At 35.5% G+C, this 24,603-nt stretch overlaps 1 protein-coding gene across 1 annotated transcript in view; it reads left to right on the top strand.

Annotated features, from left to right (window-relative positions):
* LOC129945700 (uncharacterized) overlaps positions 1-4,102 on the top strand; it is an 8,625-nt gene extending 4,523 nt beyond the window's left edge. The window contains exons 3-5 of the mRNA XM_056055562.1: positions 2,006-2,198; positions 2,579-2,999; positions 3,796-4,102. Of these exons, the coding sequence (XP_055911537.1) occupies positions 2,006-2,198; positions 2,579-2,999; positions 3,796-4,102 (921 nt within the window). The remainder of the gene's footprint in view (positions 1-2,005; positions 2,199-2,578; positions 3,000-3,795) is intronic.
* The last annotated feature ends 20,501 nt before the right edge of the window (positions 4,103-24,603 follow it).

The raw sequence follows: 24,603 nt of genomic DNA, 5'->3' as shown, positions 1-24,603 counted from the left end.
AATAAACTCGTTTGTTGGCGCAATAAAAACGTTTATTGGCTCAATTAACTCCGTTTATTGGTTCAATAAACGAGTTTATTGGCTCAATAAACTTATTTATTGACACAATTAACTCCGTTTATTGGCTCAATAAACTTATTTACTGGCACAATTAACTCCGTTTATTGGCTCAATAAACTTATTTATTGGCACAATTAACTCCGTTTATTGGCTCAATAAACTTATTTATTGGCACAATTAACTCCTTTTATTGGTCCGATAAATGAGTTTATTGGCGCAATGAACTCGTTTATTGTCCCAATAAACGATTTAATTGGCGCAATTAACTCAGTTTATTGCCACAAATAGCATATTGCTAAAAATTTTAGTAAAATATTAAAATTTTAATTTATTTATTTATATAAATAAATTAAATTTCAATATATTTATAAAATTTCTATAAATATTTTATTGTGGCAATATGTACATGTTAATACTTACGTTTTATTTTTTCTATTTGCAACCTTTTCTGAAATTTGTAAGAGTTTTAAGTTCAAAAATTAAACATTTTAGTTAGATAAACAACATGAGATATTTTATTTTAAATAATGTTTTTATAAATAAAAAACATAAATCCCTATCATATGGTAGTGGAAAAGTAATAATATGGTTACTTTAATTCAAAAGAACTTAAAAGTATAGACTAATACTCTTTTATAATAAAGAAGATAAGGAAAAAGTGCATAATGCATACTGAAAAAATAGTTGAAAAGTGAAGTAATAGGAGTGAAAAGGATAAAGAAGTGAAGTTATAACTTTGATACTTAAGTCTATAAAACCTTTCCTAAAAATCTGAAGAATAATTTTTTTGATTTCTAACTTAATTTTTAGAAAGATGTCTGTGCGTGCGTGTACGTTCGCGACGTTTTCTCGTCGTCCATAGCTCAAGAACCAGAAGAGATATCGACTTTGCGAAATTCCGAGGGTAGTTTTTTTTTACCATAGTAGTTTTAAAAAAAGGTTTGAATGTTGGTTAACTGTTGTATACTGAAGCTTATGTGGCAGTAATTACTCGTTACCTGAACTATCCGCATCGTATGTAATGGCCCTAATGTCATATACAATTTGACACTTTATGAAATAAAAGACATCACTTCTCGACGCACATTCAAAGACACGAGGTGTTTCATTTTCCCGCTTTAGCTTCCAACTACATATTTATCAGTGGCGACGAGGTTTCAAAGATTAAGAAAAATCTTACGATGGCCCAAAACGCACAGCAGATAATACAAGCTCTAACTTTAGTCTTACAAAACCTACAAACATCTGCTAACACTCCGAATTTGCACTTCGAACAATTTAATGAAAACGAGGAACCATTCCCAAATTATATAAAGAGGTTAGAAAATTACCTCGATCTGAAAAATATCACCGATAATACAAAAAAGGCAAGTATTAATTAATTGTATCGGAGCAAAATACTACCAGCTATTCTCCAATTTAACAGCACAAGATGAACCCGGATCAAAAACATACGAGGAATTAATCAAGACTCTAAAGGATCATCTGAGCCCAAAGCCCAATGAGGTGACAGAGCAACACAAGTTCTGTTAAGACTGCAAAGCATGAAGGAGAACCAATCTCGATTTACCTGGCAGAGTTGAAGAAATTGAGTACTCATTGCAATTTTATATGCTCGGCTTGTAAGAAGTCAACATTGGATACACATTTGGGATCGCAATTTATTAGGGGGCTGAGGGATTCGGACATAAAGGAAAAATTAATGCAAGAGTCAGCTAACATTACACTGGAGAAGACTATTCACTATGCAGTTGCAATGGAGGCATCGAAGTCCGAAATCCGCGCAATGCAAAACTTACACCAAGTTCAGCTTAAGAGCAGCACCTCAAAAACCAAATTTGAACTCATCTCAAATCTTAATACAACTTCTAAATTTATATGTTACAGGTGCGGAAAGCCGAAACATGTGGCAAGCTAAAAATCTCCATTGTTCTCTTTGTCGAAGGAGAGGCCACATTGCTTCGGTCTGCATTCCCACAGAGCTGCCAATACTTTAGAGATTGATGTCAATGATGAAGCTGATGAAGAAGACATGCATGATGATATGTACGAAATAAATATGCTGGGTCTGGTGGAGAAGCAGGAAGAGGTGCATGCGGTGAGGCTACACAAAAAAACAGATGACACATTTGGTAGGGGTAAGTACTTTATTTCTTTAAAAATAAATGGAAAATCCATGGATATGGAGTTTGATACGAGAGCTGCGATTTCTGTAATGAACCAGCGTACATTTACAAATTACTGGCCTTATGCCCATATAACCCCTACCGATGTAATGCTTAAAACATACAGTAACGAAATCGTTCCAGCTAAAATTGAAGTACAATATAAAAATAAAGGTAGCTCATGCGATATATATTTAGTCGAAGGTAGCTTTGATTCATTAATGGGACGCGAGTGGATGCATGCCTTAAAATTATTAGAAGTTAACTCAGTTCAGATTCATACTGATGCAGATATTGGTCGCCTTAAGCAACAATTTTTTAAAAATTTGCGGAGGTATTCAAACCTTGTGTAGGCAGTATTCCAAACATTAAAGGCGTTATTAAACTTAGGGAAGGAGCTACTCCAGTTTATATGAAACCCTGGACTATTCCATACGCTATTCGATCGTTGGTTGTGAATGAGATAGAAAGATTAGAACGAATCGGAGTTTTTGAGAGGGTTGCACATTCTGAATGGGGAACCCCAATTGTACCCGTTATTAAGGCTGATAAGTCAGTTCGCTTGTGTGCCGACTACAAGGTGACACTAAATAATTGTGTTGTTAACGATGGACATCCGATTCCTAATATTGATGAGCTATACCAACAGCTTAAATACGGCGAATATTATTGCGTTTTCGAAATCTATCAGGCATACCTTCATCTGAACTTGTCTGATGAAAGTTCGATGTATCAGATTGTTAGCACTTTAGAAGGACTTTATAGGGTACGAAAGTTAATGTTTGGTGTTAAAACGGCACCAAATTTATGGCAGCGGTTTATGGATGATAACATAGTTAATGACCTTGAGGGCACTGCATGTTTTTTCGTGATCTTATTGTAATGGGTAGGACGTTAGATGAAGGGTTTCATAGGTGCATACTGTTATTTGAAATTTAACCTTCACATCAATCAATCAAAATGCGGGCTTTTTGAAAAGAGTGTTACATATCTCGGGCATAAAATTGATAAAGAAGGCCTACACAAAACGACAGAAAAGGTAGAGGCAATCATGAAAATTGAACCACGTACAAATTTAAATCAGCTACGGTCATTTCTCGGTATGGTCAATTATTATCATAAATTCATACCTGACTTGTCTACCAAATTACACCCTCTGTACCAGCTCCTAAGGAAAGAGACAAAATGTTTTTGGTCTTCAGAATGTCAACATGCTTTTGACATAATAAAGAAGAAAATGATGAGTGACAGTGTACTAGTTCCGTTTGACTAAAATTTACCTTTTATTTTGGCCACGGATGCCTCGCCATTCGGTTTATCAGCTATATTGTCACATACAACCAATAAAGGGGAAAGACCGATTGCATTTGCGTCAAGGAGTCTGACAAAAGCATAAGCCAACTGTAGCGAGCGACAACAAGCCTCTCATATTCATTTTCAACCCAAATAAGAGTTTACCACTACTGACAGCGCAGAGGCTACTTCATTATGCTCAATTTCTAAGCGGTTTCGATTACACAATTCAATATAAAAATACAAAGGAACACATTAACGTAGATTTCTTTTCTAGGAATCCCTTAGCGAAAATCGGAGATAAAAGCTTTGAAGTACATCAAATTTGGGACGAAACTTTACCCATTACAAATGAAGAAGTCGCCAGAGAAATTAAGTGTGACAAGGAACTTTCTTCACTTTGGCTCTTGTTACAAACGGGTGCCAGCTTGAAAGATACACCATACAATAATATGGAAAGCGAGCTGATGTTGAATGAAAGATGTATTTATCGTGGTATACGATTAATAATTCCACTCTCTCTACGATCTCGGGTCCTAACTGAGCTACTTTCAGCACACATAGGCATAACAAAAATTAAGTAATTGGCAAGAAGTTATTGCTTTTGGGCCAGAATCGATCGTGACAGCGAAGAGCTTGTAAAAGGTTGCAGGGACTGCGCAAAAGTATTAAAAGAACCAGCAAAGGCTGCAAACATCATTTGGAGATACCTTCGCACCCCTGGCAACGATTGCACATTGATTTTGCCGGACCATTCATGGAAAAATACTTCTTTGTAGTTGTTGATGCGAAGACTAAGTGGTTTGAGGTTATGCCAATGAATAGAATTACTAGTTTCAATACGATTCGAGCATCGAGAGAACTATTTTCAAGATTCGGCATTCCACAAACAATTGTCTCTGACAATGGGACCAATTTTACATCTAAAGAGTTCCAACAATTCTTAGATAGCAATAAAATTCGACACAAACTTACATCTCCTGCACACCCATCTACAAACGGACAAGCAGAGCGGTTCGTCCAAACACTAAAAAATGGTTTACGGTCAGCTGTCAATGATTCGGGGGACATGCATACCAAACTACACAGGCTTCTAATGCAGTATCGAAAGACACAGAGCTCAACGACCGGTAAAAGCCCAGCAGAGATTTAACCTTCGTACGAGATTGGACTCAATGCGGGAAGCCAACACTGATCATACACGAGACTTAGACGATTATAAAAGAAGCGTAGGCGTGGGGGATCGTGTTCAAGTGAGATTTTATCAAAATAAAGAATTTAAATGGAAATTCGGGAGAGTTGCAAAAAGAGATGGTTATTTACATTATATTGTTGATATTGATGGTGTTTTATACCGTAGACATATAGATCAAATAAGATGCACTAATGTTGAAGGTAATACTAGTTCTGAATTAATTTCAAAATTTCTTCCTACAGATACATAACACCCCACAGTCATAAATTAGGAAATCCCTGAAAAGTCAAATCTGTCCTCAGAGAATACAGTGCCATCTAATGCCAAAACAACAGAAATTCCTCAGAACATAAATGATACTTCTAACATGGAAGCTGTGTTATCACCACTCCCATCAGGATCAATAGAAGGGTCCAGCAAACTTGCAGGGCTACCAGACCAACCAAAGGACTCAGACCAAGTTGTTGAAGCAAGAAGATCAATCAGGATCCGACGTCCAGTTGTTCCATATCAACATAAACATAAACGATTTTGTGCAACGAAGAATAATAATGTTTTTAACATTTGGTAACATTTTGAGATAAATAAAATTGACAGTTCTTGTATACAAAATAAAAACCTAAAAAAAAACATTACTCAATGTTAGTAAAAATTCAGTTTCGACTCAAATATCTTTTCAAAAATTAAGATATTGGCTTTAAACTACTTTTATATTTTAAAAAATATTGTTGTCAACATTCAGTTACATTTTTAGAAAAATTGAATTGACAATTGCTTTTTTTAACTTAAAAACCTGAAAAAAAGTTGATAAAAAATAATTTTCGCCTCTAATATTTTTTCAAAACTTTGCGATTATGGTTTCAAACTAACTGTAGCTTATAAAAAAATATTGTTTTCAACATTCGGAAAACTTTTGAGAAAAATCAAATTGACAGTTTTTTACAAAAAAAATAAAAACCTAAACAAAAATTAACAAAAGTTGGTAAAAATTGTTTTTCGGAGTAAATATCTTTTCAAAACTTTTAGATATTGGCTTTAAGGTGTTTCAACTAAGGCACCTCCCCTTATCCAGACGGCACCGGAGGAATTCCCGAGATGGAATCAACGGTGGCGTCTACAATTCCAGTAAGATTGAACTACTTAGTAAACAGCATATAGGGCTTCTTCGACTTATTCGAAACCCAGGCCGGTAAAAGAATTCATAGTTGCGAAGCACCAAAAATCCTCGGATACAGACGGATTTACTGTTGACAACCAATGCAAACGAATTAGCGACAACGAACTTCGGATATGCACGTGGAATGTTAGGTCCCTTAACAGACCACGTGCGGCCGAAGAATTAGCGGAGGCCCTAGACCGCTATAAAGCAGACATCACCGCTATCCAGGTAAAACTATGAGATGGGCCGGACAAAAAGAGGATAAAAAACTGCGATATTTACTTTGGTGACTGCTACCTCGAAAACTAACAGCGCTTATTTTGATGCGGATTCGTCATTGGAGCCAGACTTAGGCAAGAAGTCTTGAGCTATAGGTGCATCAATGAGCGCCTCATGACCATATGCATCAATGATAAATTCGGCAACATTAGCCCGATATGCGCGCACCCCCACAGAAGAGAAAGACGACAACACGAGTTACAAGTAACTTCTCTTGAAGTTTTCTGCCGCCAACACAATGTATCGAAAACCAGTGGCAACATTGCCAAGATTCAATCATAGAAGCCGCCTCTGAAGTGCTGGGTTTCAAGCAGCAACCAACAAGGAAACCCTATTTTGATGAAGAATATCGGCAGACAAATGCAGCCAAACAACAGGCACGCAAAGCAGCGTTGCATAAAAAGACGAGAGCTGCTCATGAGCTCTATGAGCAGAAGCGGCGAGAGGAACACCGACTTCTCAGAAGGAAAAAGAGAGGGCATGAGAAGCGTACAGTCGAAGATATTGAGAGGTTTAAAAGCAGAAATGAAGTTTGAAAGTTTTATAAACAGGTGAAACGACATTCACAGGTACATAAACCTAGAACCGAAGGCTGCAAACACGAAAGTAGAAACATCATAGTGGAACCACAGTCAATGCTGAGGATATGGAAGCACCACTTATGTAAGGCAGGATGATCCATTCAACATAGACGATGAAACCCAACAATCCTGTCCTCCCGACTTAGTCGAAGTAAAGTTTGCCATAGGATAGGTTGGTTAGGAGCATGCACCAACTCATCTGTAAGATATGGTCAGAAAAAAGCATTCTCGATGAATGGAACCTCAGTATTGTGTGCCCGATCCTGACAAAAGGAGACCCTCTAAACTGCACCAACTATAGAGGAATCAGTCTACTAAACATCGCCTCTAAAATCTTCTCTGCCGTAATAAGTGAACGTCTAAAGCCCATCGTCAACAAACTGATAGGACCTTATCAGTGTGGTTTTAGACCAGGAAAGTCCACAGTTGATCAAATATTCGAATTACGGCAGATACTGGAAAAAACCCAAGAACGCCAAATCGACACCCTCCATCTTCTCATCAATTTCAAGGCCGCATATGAATCTATCTACAGGGACGCTGCTCCATAAAGGTTGGAAACAACTTAACATAACCTTTCGATGTCAAAAAAGGTTTTATACAAGGTGATGCGCTGTCATGTCATTTTTTTAACATCGTACTTGAAAGAATAGTGCAGAGCTCACACGTCAACACTAGAGGCACCATCTTTCAAAAGTCTCTCCAATTACTGGCATATGCTGATGACATTGACATAATCGGAAGAACTCAAAATGATGTCAATGGGGCTTTTGTGAGTATTAAGGCATAGACGGCAAAAATGGGTTTAACGGTTAATGAGGGTAAAGCAAAATACATGGTGTCGTCAAGAAAGGATATACAACACCGAAGTCTTGGTCAAAACGTCACCATGGACAGACGTAACTTTGAGGTAGTCAAGGACTTCGTCTACCTAGGCTCCACTGTAAACGCAAAAACTAACACCAGCGCTGAGATCAAACGATGATTATCTCTTGCTAACCGTTGTTTCTTTGGACTAAGAAAGTAATTGAGTGGCAAAGTCCTCTCTCGAGGGACCAAAGTGGTGGTATATAGACCTTATCATACCCGTCCTGTTATACGGTGCAGAAGCATCGACTACGACAAAAGCGGATGAAAGCACCTTGGGTCGCTTAGAGAGAAAAGTTCTTCGTGTGATCTACGGTCCTGTATGCATCGAAGAGGGGTGAAGAAAAAGATGGAACGACGAGCTGTTCGGGGTGTACAGCGACGTAGACTTAGCCAGAAGGGTAAAAGTCCAACGACTAAGATGGCTGGCCCGGAAAGCCTTCGAATCCACACCCACATAACAGCGCAGTAGAGGAAGACCGCGGATCAGGTGGCGCGCACAAGTGGAAGGTGACCTCACCCAACTTGGAACCCGTAACTGGAGACATCTAGCTAGTGACCGAGCTAGATGGAGAAGTTTGTTGGGTGAGGCCCTAGTTCACACAGGACTGTAGCGCCACCTTAAGTAAGTAAGTAAGTAACTAAGATGGGCTGGAATGGACGCTCCAGCCCGAAGGTCTTCGAATTCAATCCAGAGGGATGGCGCAGTAGAGGAAGACCGCGATTCAGGTAACGCACGCAATTGGGTAAAGACCTTAACCAACTTGGCGTGCGAAACTGGGGACGGATGTTGGTAGAGGCTCTTGTTACTTCAATTTTTTTATAAACAAAGAAGGGATATCCGTTTCTAACGTGATGACGTAGTTTGGCGGCAAATTAAAGATTGTTTTTATTAAGTGCGTAGGAAGTTTTTCAACTGAATTGTAGTTTTTACATCCCCCTTCCTGCTACCCATATATAAGTTTGCTTTCAGCTACTGCTTCAAAGAGTTTAAACTTACTACTATGAGCTATAAACTTGTTCATGAAGCATTGTTTCCATATCACATTTGTTGCAATTTGAAAAAAAAAACGTCTCACTTCTTTAACTTCCTTAAAAGAACTGTGATGTATTTCATTTAGAGTAACTTTCCAATGTATGTATACTAAGATCGTTATTAATCAAGTTCAAACATAAAAAACATAATAAGAGAACCAGTGGGACTTAAAACAAACAAGGAAATAAGCAAAGTAATTATTCAAAATAGAGTTTACTAATATTTTAACAATATTAATAGAAGTTTTCGCCTTAACCAATTTCTTCTTCAAGTATCTATCCATATTTAAATTGTCTGCGGTAATCCCCGCAAAAAAACTCTATCAGAGGATAGTCTGTTTAAAAGGTCGTATATCAATTGGGCAAATAGAGTACGGCTTAATGTTCAACCTTGTCGCACTCCAAATGATATTTCGAATTAGTCAGAGTCCTTCACCTATCCGTACTGCCACTCTGGTTCATTTTTAAAAGTTTTCAAGAACCCGATTAAACTTCATTGATAACCCACTACGGGTAATAGAATAGTGCACCTCGATTATATCAAAAGATGCTTTAAAACCCATACAAAATACATACAGATATTCCCTTTGTTTCAATAATTTCTCTGCCAAACTCCCAGGATTTAGAAAGAGCTATTCTACTATAGACCAAGTATTCAGTCTAATATACATTGCAGAGGACTTCAAAAGAAGGAAACAAAACACTTTACGCCTTTTTTGTGGATTTTTGGGCTGCGTTCGATTATAAACTTTATAAGCTTTGAGTATCAAGTAAAGTCGTTACTCTTGTCAGAGCGATGTATGAAAATAAATATATCTGAAGAGTTTTCAAGAGAAATGGAATTAAACAAGGCTGTGTGTTGAGCACACTACTATTTGTTTTGTTTATACATAATTGATATCTTGGGGGAGGTCGAAGGAGGAATCCAGTTCGGTAGTACTCGGATACCAGGACTGATATTTTCGGATGATATTGTTTTTTATCTGAATCGGTGGAAGGAATGCAGCGTATGGCGAACAGATTGGAGACATACTGTGAAAATTGGAATCTGTCAGTTAATTTACAGAAGTCTAAAATTATGATATTTCAGGGCGGAGAAGGAAGATATTCAAAGAGCAGTTTCTTCTGTGGGAAAACTTTACATCGATAATAAAGGTGTCGAGCATATAGTTGAAAGCTAAACATTTTTTATGCGACAGCAGCTTCTATAATGCTTTATGGCGCGCAAGTTTGGGGAATCAACTGAACCTTAATTGTTCTTAAGGACCTTTAAGCTGCATTTTGACTACATTATTAAAGTGATGGAAATGGGCGAAGAAAGATTGCCGAGAAAAGTACTTAAAAAGATTTTGTCATCCAGGGGTAATCTCGTCAAAAAGTGGGAGGAGTTGGCTCTTAGCTTAGGTGAAAGCATGGAATTTTTACCCGGTATAAGCCCTTTAGATATAAAAGGCAATTTTAGAACAATAATAGAGAAGTAAAGCCATTTCGCGTATAAAAGTTTTATTGAGGAAGCTCAATCTTCGCAACATAGAATGATTTACAGTCAACGAAATTTAGACCTTCAAGAACGAACAAACCTCCGGGGTTTTCGGTTTCAAGTATAAGGCCGGACATCTCTCAAAGTAAATTCCTAAACCAATTCATTTAAGAAAATTAGTTCTGAGAATCCTGAAGTAATTGAAGAGAGGTCGTTACTTCCACAAAAAGTCACTGTTTGGTGCGCTCTTTTGTCCGAAGGTGTGATTGGAACTTACTGCTTCGAAAACGATGCAACAACTGTCACCGTCAATTCGAACGTTATGGTCATTTAATAACCGACTTTTTTCAGTTTGCTATTGAAGAATACGACTTGGAAAATAGGTGGTTTCAACAAGATGTTACCATATGCAAGGGGCATTTTCTGGCCCTGTAATTTCTCTTCGTGGCGGCCGCTGGCTTTTTTTTGTGGGTCTTCGTGAAAAAGCGTGTTGGTGCTAATAAACCTTTAACTCGAAGTTATAGCTGAGATACCGCCTAATATGTGTCAAAAGGTTTCGAAAATTACCTCAAAATATTTTATATCTGTGTTTCAAGTACAATCTACCCACGTTTGAACCATATTTGATACGAAAATAATAGACACACTGTCCCAGACTTAAATTCCTGAACCACATGCGCTTTGATCCATACAAGAGAATTAAATGTTGCCCTTATTCAAATTTTTAATTCACCTAAAATGTTGAAAAAACTATTAACATACGTTTTATAGACAGAAATATAATATTTCAAATTATATATAAAAAATGAGTCTTTATATGTGTAGACACAAATCCCAAGTGCTTAGTATAGAACGCAAATAAAGTTGATTGTCCGCACAAGAAATAAAAATTTAAATAAAAAAAGTACAAAAGAAATTTAACCTAAAAGCAAACAACAATAATAACTTGATGCCCCACAAAAGTTTTACTCTGAGCTCTGGGGAAAGATGCAAAAAATATACTCTATGGAAATGTGGCTTGTCGGTTGAAAACATTATATAGTACATACGTAAAAGCCATTACAAAATTAGGATTTCGCTTATGGGACCCATACCCAACCCATGCCCCTACATGTACCCGAACTCTAACCCGGACCAGGGACAAACTATAGTCTTCTAATGTTGCGTAGGTTTTTTGTATACAATATGTACTTAGTATATTATTTCACATATAAATAGAAGTACATATGTAAATATGTTATGTAAGCGATTTAATTTGAAATGTACGTAAAGCCACCACCACTCGCCGCCGTCTATAGCTAGGTCTTTGCGTCTATACACTTTATACTCAACTCACCATTACCATCTGTTTTTTTTTCAATTTGTAAAGTGAAAAAGTCTGCAAAATGAATTCCATCAGAAATTTCAAAGCTTGTGAAGCAGCCCTAAATAGATGACTGTAGATTATGTTTGCATTAAATTTTTAACATCCGTATATTTTTCTAACAGATCTCTGATTTTATCCATGCTTGTCCTTAATCTTTAAAATAAACTCAGATCTTCGTTATGCTATTTGAAAAATAAGAAGAAACCCGACATCGACACAGTTACGTTGACTTTACGAATAAAATACCACCGCAGAGAAAGTTGGATTTGTATCCAATGTCTGTTAATTTAAAAGGAAGTATAACTTGACAAATTGAGTATATAGAAGTCAGAAAGGCACCATCAGTTTATCCTTAAGAACCCGGAATGAGATATATAGCCCTTGATAGTTCACAGAGAAGCTCTACTCTGGTGGTGGTGGTTTGCTTGTTTAAACCTTACGGTACATAGCCACAGCCATCACAATCAGCCCAATGGACTCGAACACACAAGTATGTGTCAATGTCAGTATATAAAAGTAATGGCTCTCGAGATCGAGATTTTTCTCGAGAATGATGATACCGTTATAGCATCACGGTTCGGTTTTGTACGCATTCATTTTTGTTACTACCAATGAAGGTATTATGTAAGAAGTGCGGTAATTTTTTGTTGGCAGTTGATAAACAATATAAATTTCAGAAGTTTAAGCTTCTCCAAAAGATTACCTTGAAATTATAATATTGGTCAACAGGGTTATGTAGTTAGCAATGAAATTGTGCCTTTACTAATTTTTTTGATGGCTTTGCTTCGAATCCGACTTCAAAATCAGTCTATCGCTTTACGTCTAATGATGATTTTCTAAATCTACAATCCCTTACTTCAATATTCCGTTTAAGAGTTTTGAACATCTTTTTTTTTTTAATGAAGTTACATTACTTATAAGATGCTTACAATATAGAGATTAGAATAATTAAAGTTCTTAGCAGCTTCTAAATTGAACGAAATAAATAAATAATTAGGAAAGAGTTTTTGTTTAAAAGCGGACACAAAATGTTGATTAAAAATTGAGCTTTCTATAAACTTCACAAAACTTGGTAAGATAATATCAAGGATGTATCTAGAGTTACACCCAAATATTAAGTATTTTTTCCGAATGAACTGGAGCATTGCACACTATTAGATTTGTTTGTAATAGATTACATAGCTTTCTCTATTTTGTAAAGACACAACCTGGAGTCTTTGCAGGCTTTATTTTTTTATTTTTCAGCAATAAAAGTAAAGCTCAACGGTGCTTAGTGCCATTTGTAAATAAGATACAATTTGAGAAACTATAGATGCATGTATAATCTGCGAAAAATGATCTTTTAAAAAAGCTGAGAGATGAAAAGTTAGAGGCGTATGTAGATATTGTATAGGAAAGGAAAAAGTATCGATCCTTGAGGAACGCCGGCCTTAATAGAATTTAATGGAGATTTTCTGAACGGAAATGTTGACGTTTCAAGGTCCCTAGAGTCGAAATTAAAGATTTTTAGAAAGATGTCTGTGCTTGCATGTGTGCGTACGTTCATATATCCGTACGTCCGTACGTCTGACGTCCGCACGTTCATACGTTGGGGTGACTTCTTGGCACCGTAAAAAATACCTTTAGTTTCGAAGCACCAACAAGCCTCGGATACACAGTTTACAACCAACGCAAACGAAATAAGGACAACGAACTTCGGATCTGTACGTGTAATTTTAGGTTCCTTAACAGCCGAACAATTAGCGGAAGCCATCCAAGAAGTCCGATGGGATGGACTGAGCAACCGCAAACTAAAAGACTGCGATGTATACTACGGCGACTGCTACAGTGAACAAAGACAGCGTCTATTTTTTTGTGGATTAGTTGTTGGAACTAGACTCAGGCAAAAAGTCTTGAGTTTCAACAGTGTGAGCGAGCGCATGACGACAATCCGAATCACGTCTAAATTCGCCAACATAAGCCTAATATAAGAGCATGCCCCAACAGAGGAGAAAGATGAAGACACCAAAGACATATTCTTCGAGCTCTTAGGGATGTAACAACAGGAATTAGGTTCGTAAATTTTACCAAAAGGCAAAAAAAAGCTCATAAGGGTACCAGCCACGAACCGAAGCCTGTAAACACGATCAGGGAAACATCGTAGCAGAACCGCAGTCGATGTTGTGAATATGGAAATACCACTTCTCCAAATTATATAACGGCGATGACGAACCGAATTCCGCTGATGTCAAAAAAAGTTTAAGACAAGGCGATGCACTGTTTTGCGATTTCTTCAACATCGTTCTGGAAAGAATTGTGCAAAACTTGAACGTGAATACTAGAGACTTATCTTAAAAGGTCCATCCAATTACTCGGATTCGCAGATGATATTGACAAAATTGGAAGATTAAAGCGCGATGTCAGTGGATCGTTTTTGAGCATTGCGACGGAAGCGAAGAAGATGGGTTTAGAGGTCAATGAGGGCAAGATGTCTTAGACAAAACGTCACTATGAACACCTATAAATTTAAGGTAGTTAAGAACTTTGTCTACCTAGGCACAGCTATTAACACAGACAACGACACCAGCGCTGAAATCAAACGAAAAATAACTCTTGAAAATCGCTGCTTCTTTGGACTTAGAAGGCAATTGAGAAGTAAAGTCCTCTCTCAAGCATCTTAAATCACCATCTATAAGACACGCATCATCCCGGTTCTCATTTATGGCGCTGAGGCCTGGAACCTATCAAAGAAAGATGAGAACGTCTTAGGATGCCTCGAGAGAAAAATTCTATGGTTGATTTTTGGTCAGATGGAGAATTGAGGAGAAGATGTAACGACGAAATGTACGAGCTTCACAGCGATACTGAACTAGTAAGCAGAATTAAAGTCCAACGGCTTAGATGGCTGGGTCAGGTAAAGCGAATGGACATCAACGCTTCAGCCCAGAAGGTGTTCGAATATAATCCCGAGGGAAAGGGCAGTAGAAGAAGACCACGACTCAGGTGGCGCACCCAGGTGGGAGAGGACCTCAACCAACTTGGCGTAAGAAACTGGAGACAGCTAGCTAGGGACCGAGCTGGCTGGAGACGCTTGTTGGTTGAGGCCCAGGTCCGCCCCGGACTGTAGCGCCACCTTAAGTAAGTGAGTAAAAGCAGATCATCTATGCGGCAATACAAGCCAAAAAAACACATACAAATGGAGATATACAAATGTTGGACTCAGTTTTAGATCTGGGTTCAACTACGATTTTGAACTTTATACTGGAGCCCAAGGCAGTTGTTAATCGACTTGCCAAAGTTTAGTACATCCAGTGACGTTGCTGTTCGATTGGCGAGAACTATTCCCGGCAGATTCAACTACAAATTATTCTTTGACAACTAGTACACGACATTACCGCTGTTGACTTATCTGGCAAAGAATGCGTTTTACTGCTAGGAACAATAAAAGCCAATCGGATTCTGGGTTTTTAAGTTCCTACCGAAAAGGAATTGAAAAAAAGGAAGAGGTGCAACTGTGAAAAACTTTCGACAATTGATAACCTGGATATTTCTGTGGTAACATGGTTTGACAACAGAACTGTGAACCTTGCTTCGACACATGTCGGCATTAAACCGTCTTCTTCCGAAAATTAAAAATATTGTCTTGAAACTTTTTTTATTTCACAGAAAATATTGTTTTTTTTTATAAAAATCCAACAGTCCGTTTTTTCAAAGGAAAATAAAATCTACAAAAAATAAGTAATCAAATTTGGTAAAAATTGATGTTCGGTTTAATTAAATTTCATTCAGCTAATTTGTAAAAATTTAAGAAATGCTCCTAAAATTTGTAAAAAAATTGTTTTCGACTATTTCTTTATATGAAAAATTTTGTTGGTAATTTTAAATTTTTTAAGAATAATTCAACTAACAACTGTTGTAACCCAACACGAAAACCTACAAACTTTTAAGCAAGACAAATCGAGAGACGGGATGGGAATGTATCAGTGTAGGTCGCATTCCAGCCTGCTTTTAGGTTTTAGAATCGGAACAATCTTTGCAACTCTCCATCTTTCGGGAATAATAAGAGCTATTGAATACATAACCTAAAAACAAGAAACAATATTTAGGGATTATTTTTAATACATATTTGATTAGATATCTTATCATAAGCGGGAGCGTTTTTGGTTTTGAGATCTGTATTAATAATATTTTTAACCAAGTAAGTTAAAATGTTAGTTATGTTTTGAGGCTTAATAATAAGCTGATCTATTTCAATGATGCTAGTGTGAAAAGTGTGGTCGTTTTCAAAAAAAATCTTCATTCGGTTGCATTCCCCAGATTTTTGTTAATTTTATTGCCATTAACTGTTAAATGATGTATTTCAGAATTTTATATTTTCAATAGTTTCCATTTTATGTTTCATGTTTCTTTATCTGGGATAAAGCCTTGTTAAAATGTTTGTTCCTAATAATTTGAAGATTTTTCAGTACTAATTCATTGAGAAGTTTAAGTTGAAATTTAAAAAAATGTATGACTTAAACTTCTCCTAACCTTTTTTCAATCCGCTCTTTGAATGTTAAAGTCTTTGTTTAGGCTAGAATGAATTGCTTGTGAATTCATCTCAAAAATCACCTTTAAAGAACAGGAGTATTTATGCAGAAAACTGTTTTTAAAAGAAAAACGCAAACGGTTTTTGGAATATACTGAGAAAAAATATTCAATTCAATTCAATTATTTTGGAGTTCGAGTACATGTAGCTGAAATCGAAGTTCGGAATCAGCATTAGAAATCAAAACAATTTATTTAAAAATATAAATCAGTTACATTCAAGGTTTTTATATACTCCACATACTGCTAGGTTCTACATTTCACTTTCACTCGAAGTGATATTAAAAACCATTCCATGAATGGGAGTACTGAAATTCACTTTTATCCATATCGAATTTATATTTCTTTCGAACTTAAAACGAAGTGAATGAACGTGTTATAAATTTTGATTTCTGCGGTTTTCAGGTGAATTGAAGTGATTCGACACAAGAAAATTGTTTCAATACGCAAGAAGTCATTTAAAGTAACAGCTGCTTCAAGTTCAAGGCTTTCATTTGTAAAATCAAGGTAGAAGCTTGGGCAAATTCTACTAGATTGACAGTTGTTCGGGTGCTACCGAAGGAAGACCATGTACGACACCAACAAATGAAGAATAAGCTATACGCAATGAATGCTATACGCAAAATCCAACACCATAATTTTGCAACAAATCACAGTAGGTGGAATCGAGCTTGGCATACCGTCGTCTTTTCCGATGAAAAAAAATTAATGTGGACCTCATGGATGTAGCTGCTGTTTTCATGATTTAAGGAAGGAATAAATCTATCTTGAAAAACAACACAGCAACTGAGGCTATTGAAATGGAATGGCGAGCAATCACCTATTACGGGACAGTGGAGCTGGATTTTCAAAGCTCTAAAATAACGGCAATCATTTAAAATCGATTCTTGAACAAGCTTTTTTGCAGTTTTCTGAATTATTTGGTGTAGAACGATGGACTTTTCAACAAGAAAATGAACAAAAAAATACCGCACGGATAACAAAAGCCAGGATTCTGGGGCAATTGTGAATCTTTTACCATGGCACCATATTCTCCTGACCTGTACATCATTGAAAATGTCTGGGGATGGCTTTAAAGAAAAGTCTACAAAGGATAACGGTAATACCAAAAAACCGAAGAGATTATTGAAGCCTAAAACGTTGGTGAGTCCGAATTTCGCTTAATTACCTGCCAGCACTCTTGGAATCCATACACATGAAGTAATTGAGAAATTATAGAACTTAATATTAAGTTACTTACTAAAACACATTACTTACAATTATTTGAATCCATTCAATTAAACCAGTATTTACCTAACCCATAAGATTTGTTGTAATTTTATTATTTAAGGGCCTTACAGGTAAATTTAGATCTTGTTCCTACTCATGTGACACAATAAAATAGGTATTTTTATTACCTTCTTGGGAAGAACCGTCATAAAACTTGTATTCATTAACTTTTCATTCACTCCACGTTTATCGGCCGCTATAAAATAAAATAAAGTCTCTTTGATGTCTCACGAAGTGATCTCGAAAAGTATTCGAAGTTATGAAATCAATGGAATTATAAAACCCCGATAACAATTTTACTCGATTTTTAATTTAGATTTCGATTTAATTTCAGTTGATTTTGGGAGTCTTCCCATAAGTAATGAGAAATTACGGAAACTAAGTGAGATACTAAAAAGATTTAAATTGTATCCAGAAGATACTTATATTTAAAAAAAGTTATCTCATAGATAATTTATGTTCTGAGAATGTAATTCAGGACGAAAAATTGTGATATTGTTGTTAGACATTTTATGTATGTATTTTTAAATAAAATTTTAAGTTCTTCTATTTGGAAAAAACATAAACAGAAATAATAACTTACCAAGAAAAGGTGCACAAATCTGGAAAAAAAAAACAAAAAAACTAAGATTATTTTTTATTTTTAATTCTTAAATAAATTTAGAAAAACTGTATTGAGGAACATAACTACACATCCAATGAACTCAGCATTGCAATATGTTAAAAAAACTTTTTGAACAGTGTAATACAATAATGCTCCTAAAATTGGTAGAATTAGGCTTTCGACTAAAAAATCTCGTTTAAAAAACTAGATTTTGAAATCTTGTGAAAAATATTGTTAATAAATTAATTTTAAAGTATTTTTTTTAGAAAAATTTAACTGCAATAGTTTTCGACTCAAGTATTCAAGGAGATCAAGGAACTTCAAATTATTTATCCCATACAAAATATTGGTTTAAATATTTTGTTTTAGTTTTAAGCAAGACAACTCGGCAGAAGGGATGGGAAGTTGTCGGAGTGTGTCGCATCCCAACCTTTTTTTAATTTAATTTTGGAAACAAGCTTATCTATTTTGCGATTTCAAAAGTAAACATGAAAAAGAGGCTGGGATGCGACCCACACTGATAACCATTAGAGATGATCGACAGTTATGTTATAGACTTTGTAGAGACAGAGTCCAGAGATTTGATTGGCTATCAGAGAAAATACGGATATCAGATGTTGATATCACGTTTTCTTTGAGCCTTAAGACTTCTTTTATCGCCAAAAGTTCCGCCTGGAACACACTACAATGATTGGGAAGGCGGAATGAGAGACTTAATTTCATTCGTTCAGAGTACACAGCTCCACCAAGCCCTTCTTTTGTTTTTGACCGATCTGTGTGAAAATGGATTGACTCATCCTCCAAGAATGTCCTATATTCCAAAAAAGATCTGGTAGGTATAGAAATCTGGAAGTTTCTGTCGAATTGCAGTTGGTGGATGGTGTAGTCTGTGCGCTTTGGAGTTGATTCTAAGTACCTTAGAATTACGGAGTGGCCAATGTTGTTGTTAGTCCACTGCAAAGAAGCTTTGAGGCGAATAGCAGAGCTTGCAGCTATTTGTTTGCTAAATATGTCAAGGGGTGTAAGGTAGAGCAAGGTGTCCAGTGCCGCAGACGGGGTCGTGTGAAGCGATCCGCTTATACATAGGCAGGCTGAACGTTGGACTTTATCCCTGTTTATACCTTTCTCTAAAGCAGTCCACCATACTGCCACACCGTACGTTAAAATCGGTCTGATTACCTATGTGTATAGCCAATGCGTGATTCTGGGTTGTAAGCCCCATTTATTACCAATAGCTTTTTTGCAAGAAAAGAGAGCTACAGTAGCTTTTTTGACTCTTTCCTGTACGTTGCGTTTCCAATTTAGTTTTTTGTCTTAGACAAGACCCAGGTATTTAGCCTAATCTGAGAATTTTAATTGGATTCCTTTAATATAGGGAGGGTTGACAAATAGAATTTTGTATCTCCTCGAAAATAAGACCAGTATTAGTCTGTCCAAGGCATTTTGTAAGAGTTATTTTAGGATGTTAAGATGCTTTCCTGAAACTGCTATAGCAACGTCGTCTGCATAGGCTATCACTCTGAAACCCTCCGCATCCACACTAGTTAGGATTTCATTCAATACTAGATTCCAGAAGAGAGGGGATAGAACACCACCATGCGGTGTCATTCTACTAACGAATCGTCTACTAGAAGAGGTGCCCAGTTCATATTCTGCTAGTAAGCATTAAATGAATTAACTTCCGAAGCGAACTCTCTACATTTAGAGATGTCAGTGCAGATGTGATTGCAGATGTGTCCACGTTGTTAAAGGCACCTTTGATGTCAAGGAAAGCAACCATAGTGAACTCTTTATGATGGAGGGAATATTCGATGGTGCGTACTGAAGTGTGTAACGCTGTTTCCACCGATTCACCTTTACAGTAGGCATGTTGAGACGAAGACAGAAGTCTTGTATCGATACGTGCCCTTAAATGGATATCAATCAATCTTTCCAAGGTCTTAAGAAGGAATGATGATAGACTTATAGGTCGTAGATCTTTAGGATTGACTTGGGAGCATTTACGTGCCTTAGGTATAAAAACAATTTTAACTTCTCTCCATGCCGAGGGAACATGGACCAGGTAAAGACAGCTGGTAAAAATTGCCTCAAGGATTGGTGCAATTATATCAGAAGCCTTTTGTAATTCGGCGGGTATTATTCCGTCTGGTCCTGCAGATTTAAATGGTTTGAAGCTGTTGGGAGCCCATTGTACCTTATCCCTTGTGATCAGACCTTGTGGATATATTGTATTTGAACTTAAACGTATATAACTGTTGGAAGTTTCGGTAAGGGAACTACTAGGAAAATGAGTATCCAATAATTAGTTCAGCGATTCATTACTTGAATTTGTCCAGAAGCCGTCTGCCGGACTAGTTGCAAGAATTTTCCGTAACCAAGAAGCTTCAGAAGTGTCTTCTATCGTGCCACAGAAGGATCGCCAAGAAGATCGCTTAAATTTCCATAGTGCCTTCTTGTAAATTCTTAGGGAATCTTTGTAAGAGTCCCAGTGAGAGGCTAGTCTTTCGGCTTTGGCTCGGTTGAAGAGTTTCCTGCATTCTTTTTTCTTTTCTCTGAGGCCCACCATTGTGGTTTCCTTTTTCCTCTTATGTGTATAAGTGGACAAGCAATTTCTAATGATCTGTTCATAGCTGAGGTAATGTCATTGACTTTGTTTTCAAGTTCATTAGCGTTAGAGAAATTACTAGATAGTCCAGGTTCTAGTAAACTCTGTAATGAATGTAGATATTGGTTTGAAAATATTTGTATCTTATAAAAAACATTGTTTGCACTATTAAATGATCTTTGATTCAATTATCTCAAAACACTTGAAAATATTAACTTCTACATTTATACAAAATTTTATACAAAAAAACGAAAACCTGTATAAGACAACTTAGACCAACTTGTAAAAATTGAGTTTTAACTCAAGTTTCTTGAGAATAAAACAAAATTATTGACTTCTAACGTTCTTTATCTTATTCAAAATGTTGTTATTTATATTTTCTAAATCTTTAAACAATTGATAAAATTCAAAACCCTTGAGAATATAAGAAAAAACTCACTTCAACTTTCAACTTGACTTTCATGTCAAAGAAATATTGTTCTTAATAATTTAAAAATAGCTTGAACTTGCATTTTATATAGAATTGCTACTCTTTCAATAAATTCTCTTAAAAATGAATTTTAATTTAAAATTTCATTTGATATTTAGCGTATACCATTTGGAAGTTGTTAGTGTGAATTGCATCTCAGCTTCTTAAAAAAAATTCGACATAAACATATGTACATCAAATGATAACAAATTCTATTCGACCTTTTTACTACCTAAGTAATTTTTTTTTGTGATTTTATCATTGAGGATTCCAAATTTAGATCCTATTTATAGGTTATCAATAATGAATACCATTCTCCTAAATACAGCATTCAAATCAAAAATACAAAAATCCTTAAATTAAATTACCGAAAAGTTTTATAAAAGGATTTCTTGCAAATTTATAGGTCAGGTTTTTTTTTAGAGTTAAACAACGCTAAACATAAGATTAGTCTTCCAGACTTTCTTAAAATACAAAATTCCATTCGCTAATTCACACGTGATTCTTATTTCTAAGTTTCTTGGAAATGATTTTAAATTTTCAGAAATTTGTCTTTTTAGGCAAACAAAATGCTAAATAAGAAAATGATTTCTTGGAAGAAGTCACAACGATTTGAATGAATTTTCAATCTTTTTGTGTAAAAGTGAAAAAAAAAAATGTTTGTGTTTGCTGGAGTAAAAGACATTTTCTTTTCCCCGGAAATTAATTAGACATTCAGGATAAAACCCAAAAACGCCAAAGACAAAGCTCGATCTCCACGGTTATTCGAAATAGATTGTTATGAATCTGAAGTAATTTGGTGTATTTAAAGGATATTTTCGTCCTTGATAATATGATTACGAAGATTTTTAAATATTTTTTTTTAACGAAAAAAATTTCTTCAGTATATTAAAAGTATTTCCTGACTGCAAGAAGAAATTATTTATTTAAAATTAATTCAGCAAATTTCTTACCTACCATCTTCTGCCTGCACAAAAGCTCGAATTATTATAAGCACGTGGATATTAGTTTATGAGTAAAATGATTTGTTAAAGAATTTTTCCATTACGAGTTTTTTCTTTTTACATTTTATTACGAAAAATATATTGGATTATTATTAAAATTATGTATAGTGCACTATTATTTTTTTTTTAAATTAGCATAATTCAATAATTAGTTTTTATTTATTTATTTTATTTATTTATTTATTTATAAATATTGACAATAAATTAAAATCTATTGTTAACAATTTTCTTAAGAGCGCTAGCATCAAATTACTTTCGGCTCTAATAAAAAGGGTAAAAAACCCATAAGTTATGTTTGATAGTTTAATAAAATATAATATAAATGTATAATAAAAATAATATGTTGCATGTATGTTTGATGTATTTATGGTTATATATGTATGTAATTAGATTTTTATTTTGTGTTTGAAAAGAAAATTATCTATTAATTCAATATTGTTTTTATTTGGATCTTGAAAAAGTTGAAGGATGTTATATTGGTGCTGGGTCCCTTGAGGATCTTCGGAAAGATAGCATGAGTCCAATAGATGACTTAATGTGATGGAGTTTTTGCATTTTGGGCATATCGGGGGAGGCTCCTTTTTTAAAAGGTGTTGATGAGTAATGTGGGTGTGCCCAATACGCAGCCGAATGAAATTGGTTATTTTAAGCTTTTTCGTATTGTAAGGGAAAATTGGTTTTATTCTGTTGGGGTTAATTTCTTGGTAATGGTGTATATAACGAGACAAATCTGTCTGTCGAGAATTTCTTATTTTATTTATTATTAATCCATTAAAATCTTTTCTAGTAAAAGATTCAAATAGAAATGTTGGGGAGTTGTGGGCTTAATTCGCAGACTTGTCAGCGAGTTCGTTTCCTTCAATATCAACATGACCAGGAGTCCACATAAGCTTGATCTTAAAAGGTGTTTTTATGATTATATCTCGAATTTTAGCAATTATAATGGATTCATGTTTAGTGTTCAAAATAGCTTTTAAAACAGAAAGACTATCAGAACAGATAACCCATTTCCCTCTAGTATGTGAAAACTTTTTAACTGCTTCATAAATGGCTTGAGCTTCGGCTGAGAATACTGAAGCTGTATTTGGAAGGATGCCTTGAAAGATAGTTGATCCATTATGCGCTGTTACTGCAAAGGATGTACTAACGGGAGTTTTTGAACCATCAGTGTAAAGGAATGTCCAACCTTTAGATGTAAGGTCATTGAATGTTTCGAGAAATAACATTTTATAAATTGTATTGCTGGTATATTCTATGTAGGTGTAGTAGGATGGACGATGTATTCAGGTTACAAGGTGGTGTGGAAGGCATGTATTTAGTAAATCGTTTGAAAGGAATTTCAAAACTGTTTGCCATCTTTATTGTGTTTTGTATAGCTGAAGGAATTCGTCTTTGTCGTTTGTGTTTTAAAGCTAGGGCAACATCTTTGTCGATTATTGATCCAGTTTGAAAACATAACTTGACAGTAAGTTTTAGTGCCATTTCTAAATATCTTTCTTCAACTGTGGGTAGTCCGGCTTCGACAAGAATATTTTTGATAGGGCATAATCTATCTTACTTAGTATTAAAGTTTTGGTGATATAACAGAGAGTGTTTACATGAACGTTGCTTTTTTTTGAGGAAAGATACTTAATAATGTTGAGCCTAGATGCTAGTGATTTTTTAAGAGCGTAACAGTGTGGTTTCCAGTTGTATCTATTGTTAACAATAAGACCTAGTATACTTAGATTAACAACATTTTCAACATTTATATTTTCAAGAGATATATTTAAATTTTGACAGTTAATTTTACGACAAACATGAAGTGTTTTACATTTTTCTAAAGATAATTTAGAGCCGGACATTGAAGACCATTCGGTTATTTCTTTAAGTTGATTGGAGAAAATTATTTTTGTTTGGTTAAGGTCATTGTGTTTACATAGAATGTATGCATCATCGGCTTATACACAATGATGTAAATCCTTATATTTAAATATTAAAATGCTAAGCTCATCAAAAGCGATGGCAAAGAGAATAACCGAGAGAGGAGATCCTTGGGGGATTCCATTCTCAAGGGATACTGTTTTTAAAAATGTGTTGCCAATTTTGACACAGAATTTTCTGTTGGTTAGGAAGGATTAATTGTATTTGAACATTTTAGGACCAATTCCCCATTCCTTAATTTTTTTTAACACGAGATGAATTCCTAGGCGATCAAAAGCTTTCTCGAAATCGAGTGCTAGAATAGAAACGTGATTTCTTGCGGTTAGCGCATTTGATATTACATGATCTAGGTGGAGTAGGGCGTCCATACAACCTCTTTTAGTTTTGAATGCAACTTATTTTAAACTCATAAGATTTTTTGATTCAATGAACCAAAGGATGGTTAGGTTAGGTTGGAGTGGCTGTCCAGATATCATTGACACACGTAGACCTCAAGGGTCCATTGTGATACCACTAATAATGTTACTCATGGGAGAGTAATGAATTTAAACAAACCATTTTGTACTTTTAATAAAGTTAGAGAGACGTTTTGTGTCAATATTTGCCAGTTCACTGGTATTATCGAAGAAGGGATTACCGAGAAAGTAATTCCTTCTAATGGAGAGTGCTGGACATGTACATAG

This window comes from Eupeodes corollae, chromosome 1, assembly GCF_945859685.1.
Source record: "Eupeodes corollae chromosome 1, idEupCoro1.1, whole genome shotgun sequence".
NCBI lineage: Eukaryota > Metazoa > Arthropoda > Insecta > Diptera > Syrphidae > Eupeodes > Eupeodes corollae.
Note: the sequence above shows the minus strand (reverse complement) of the source record. Positions and strands in the feature narration are given on the sequence as shown.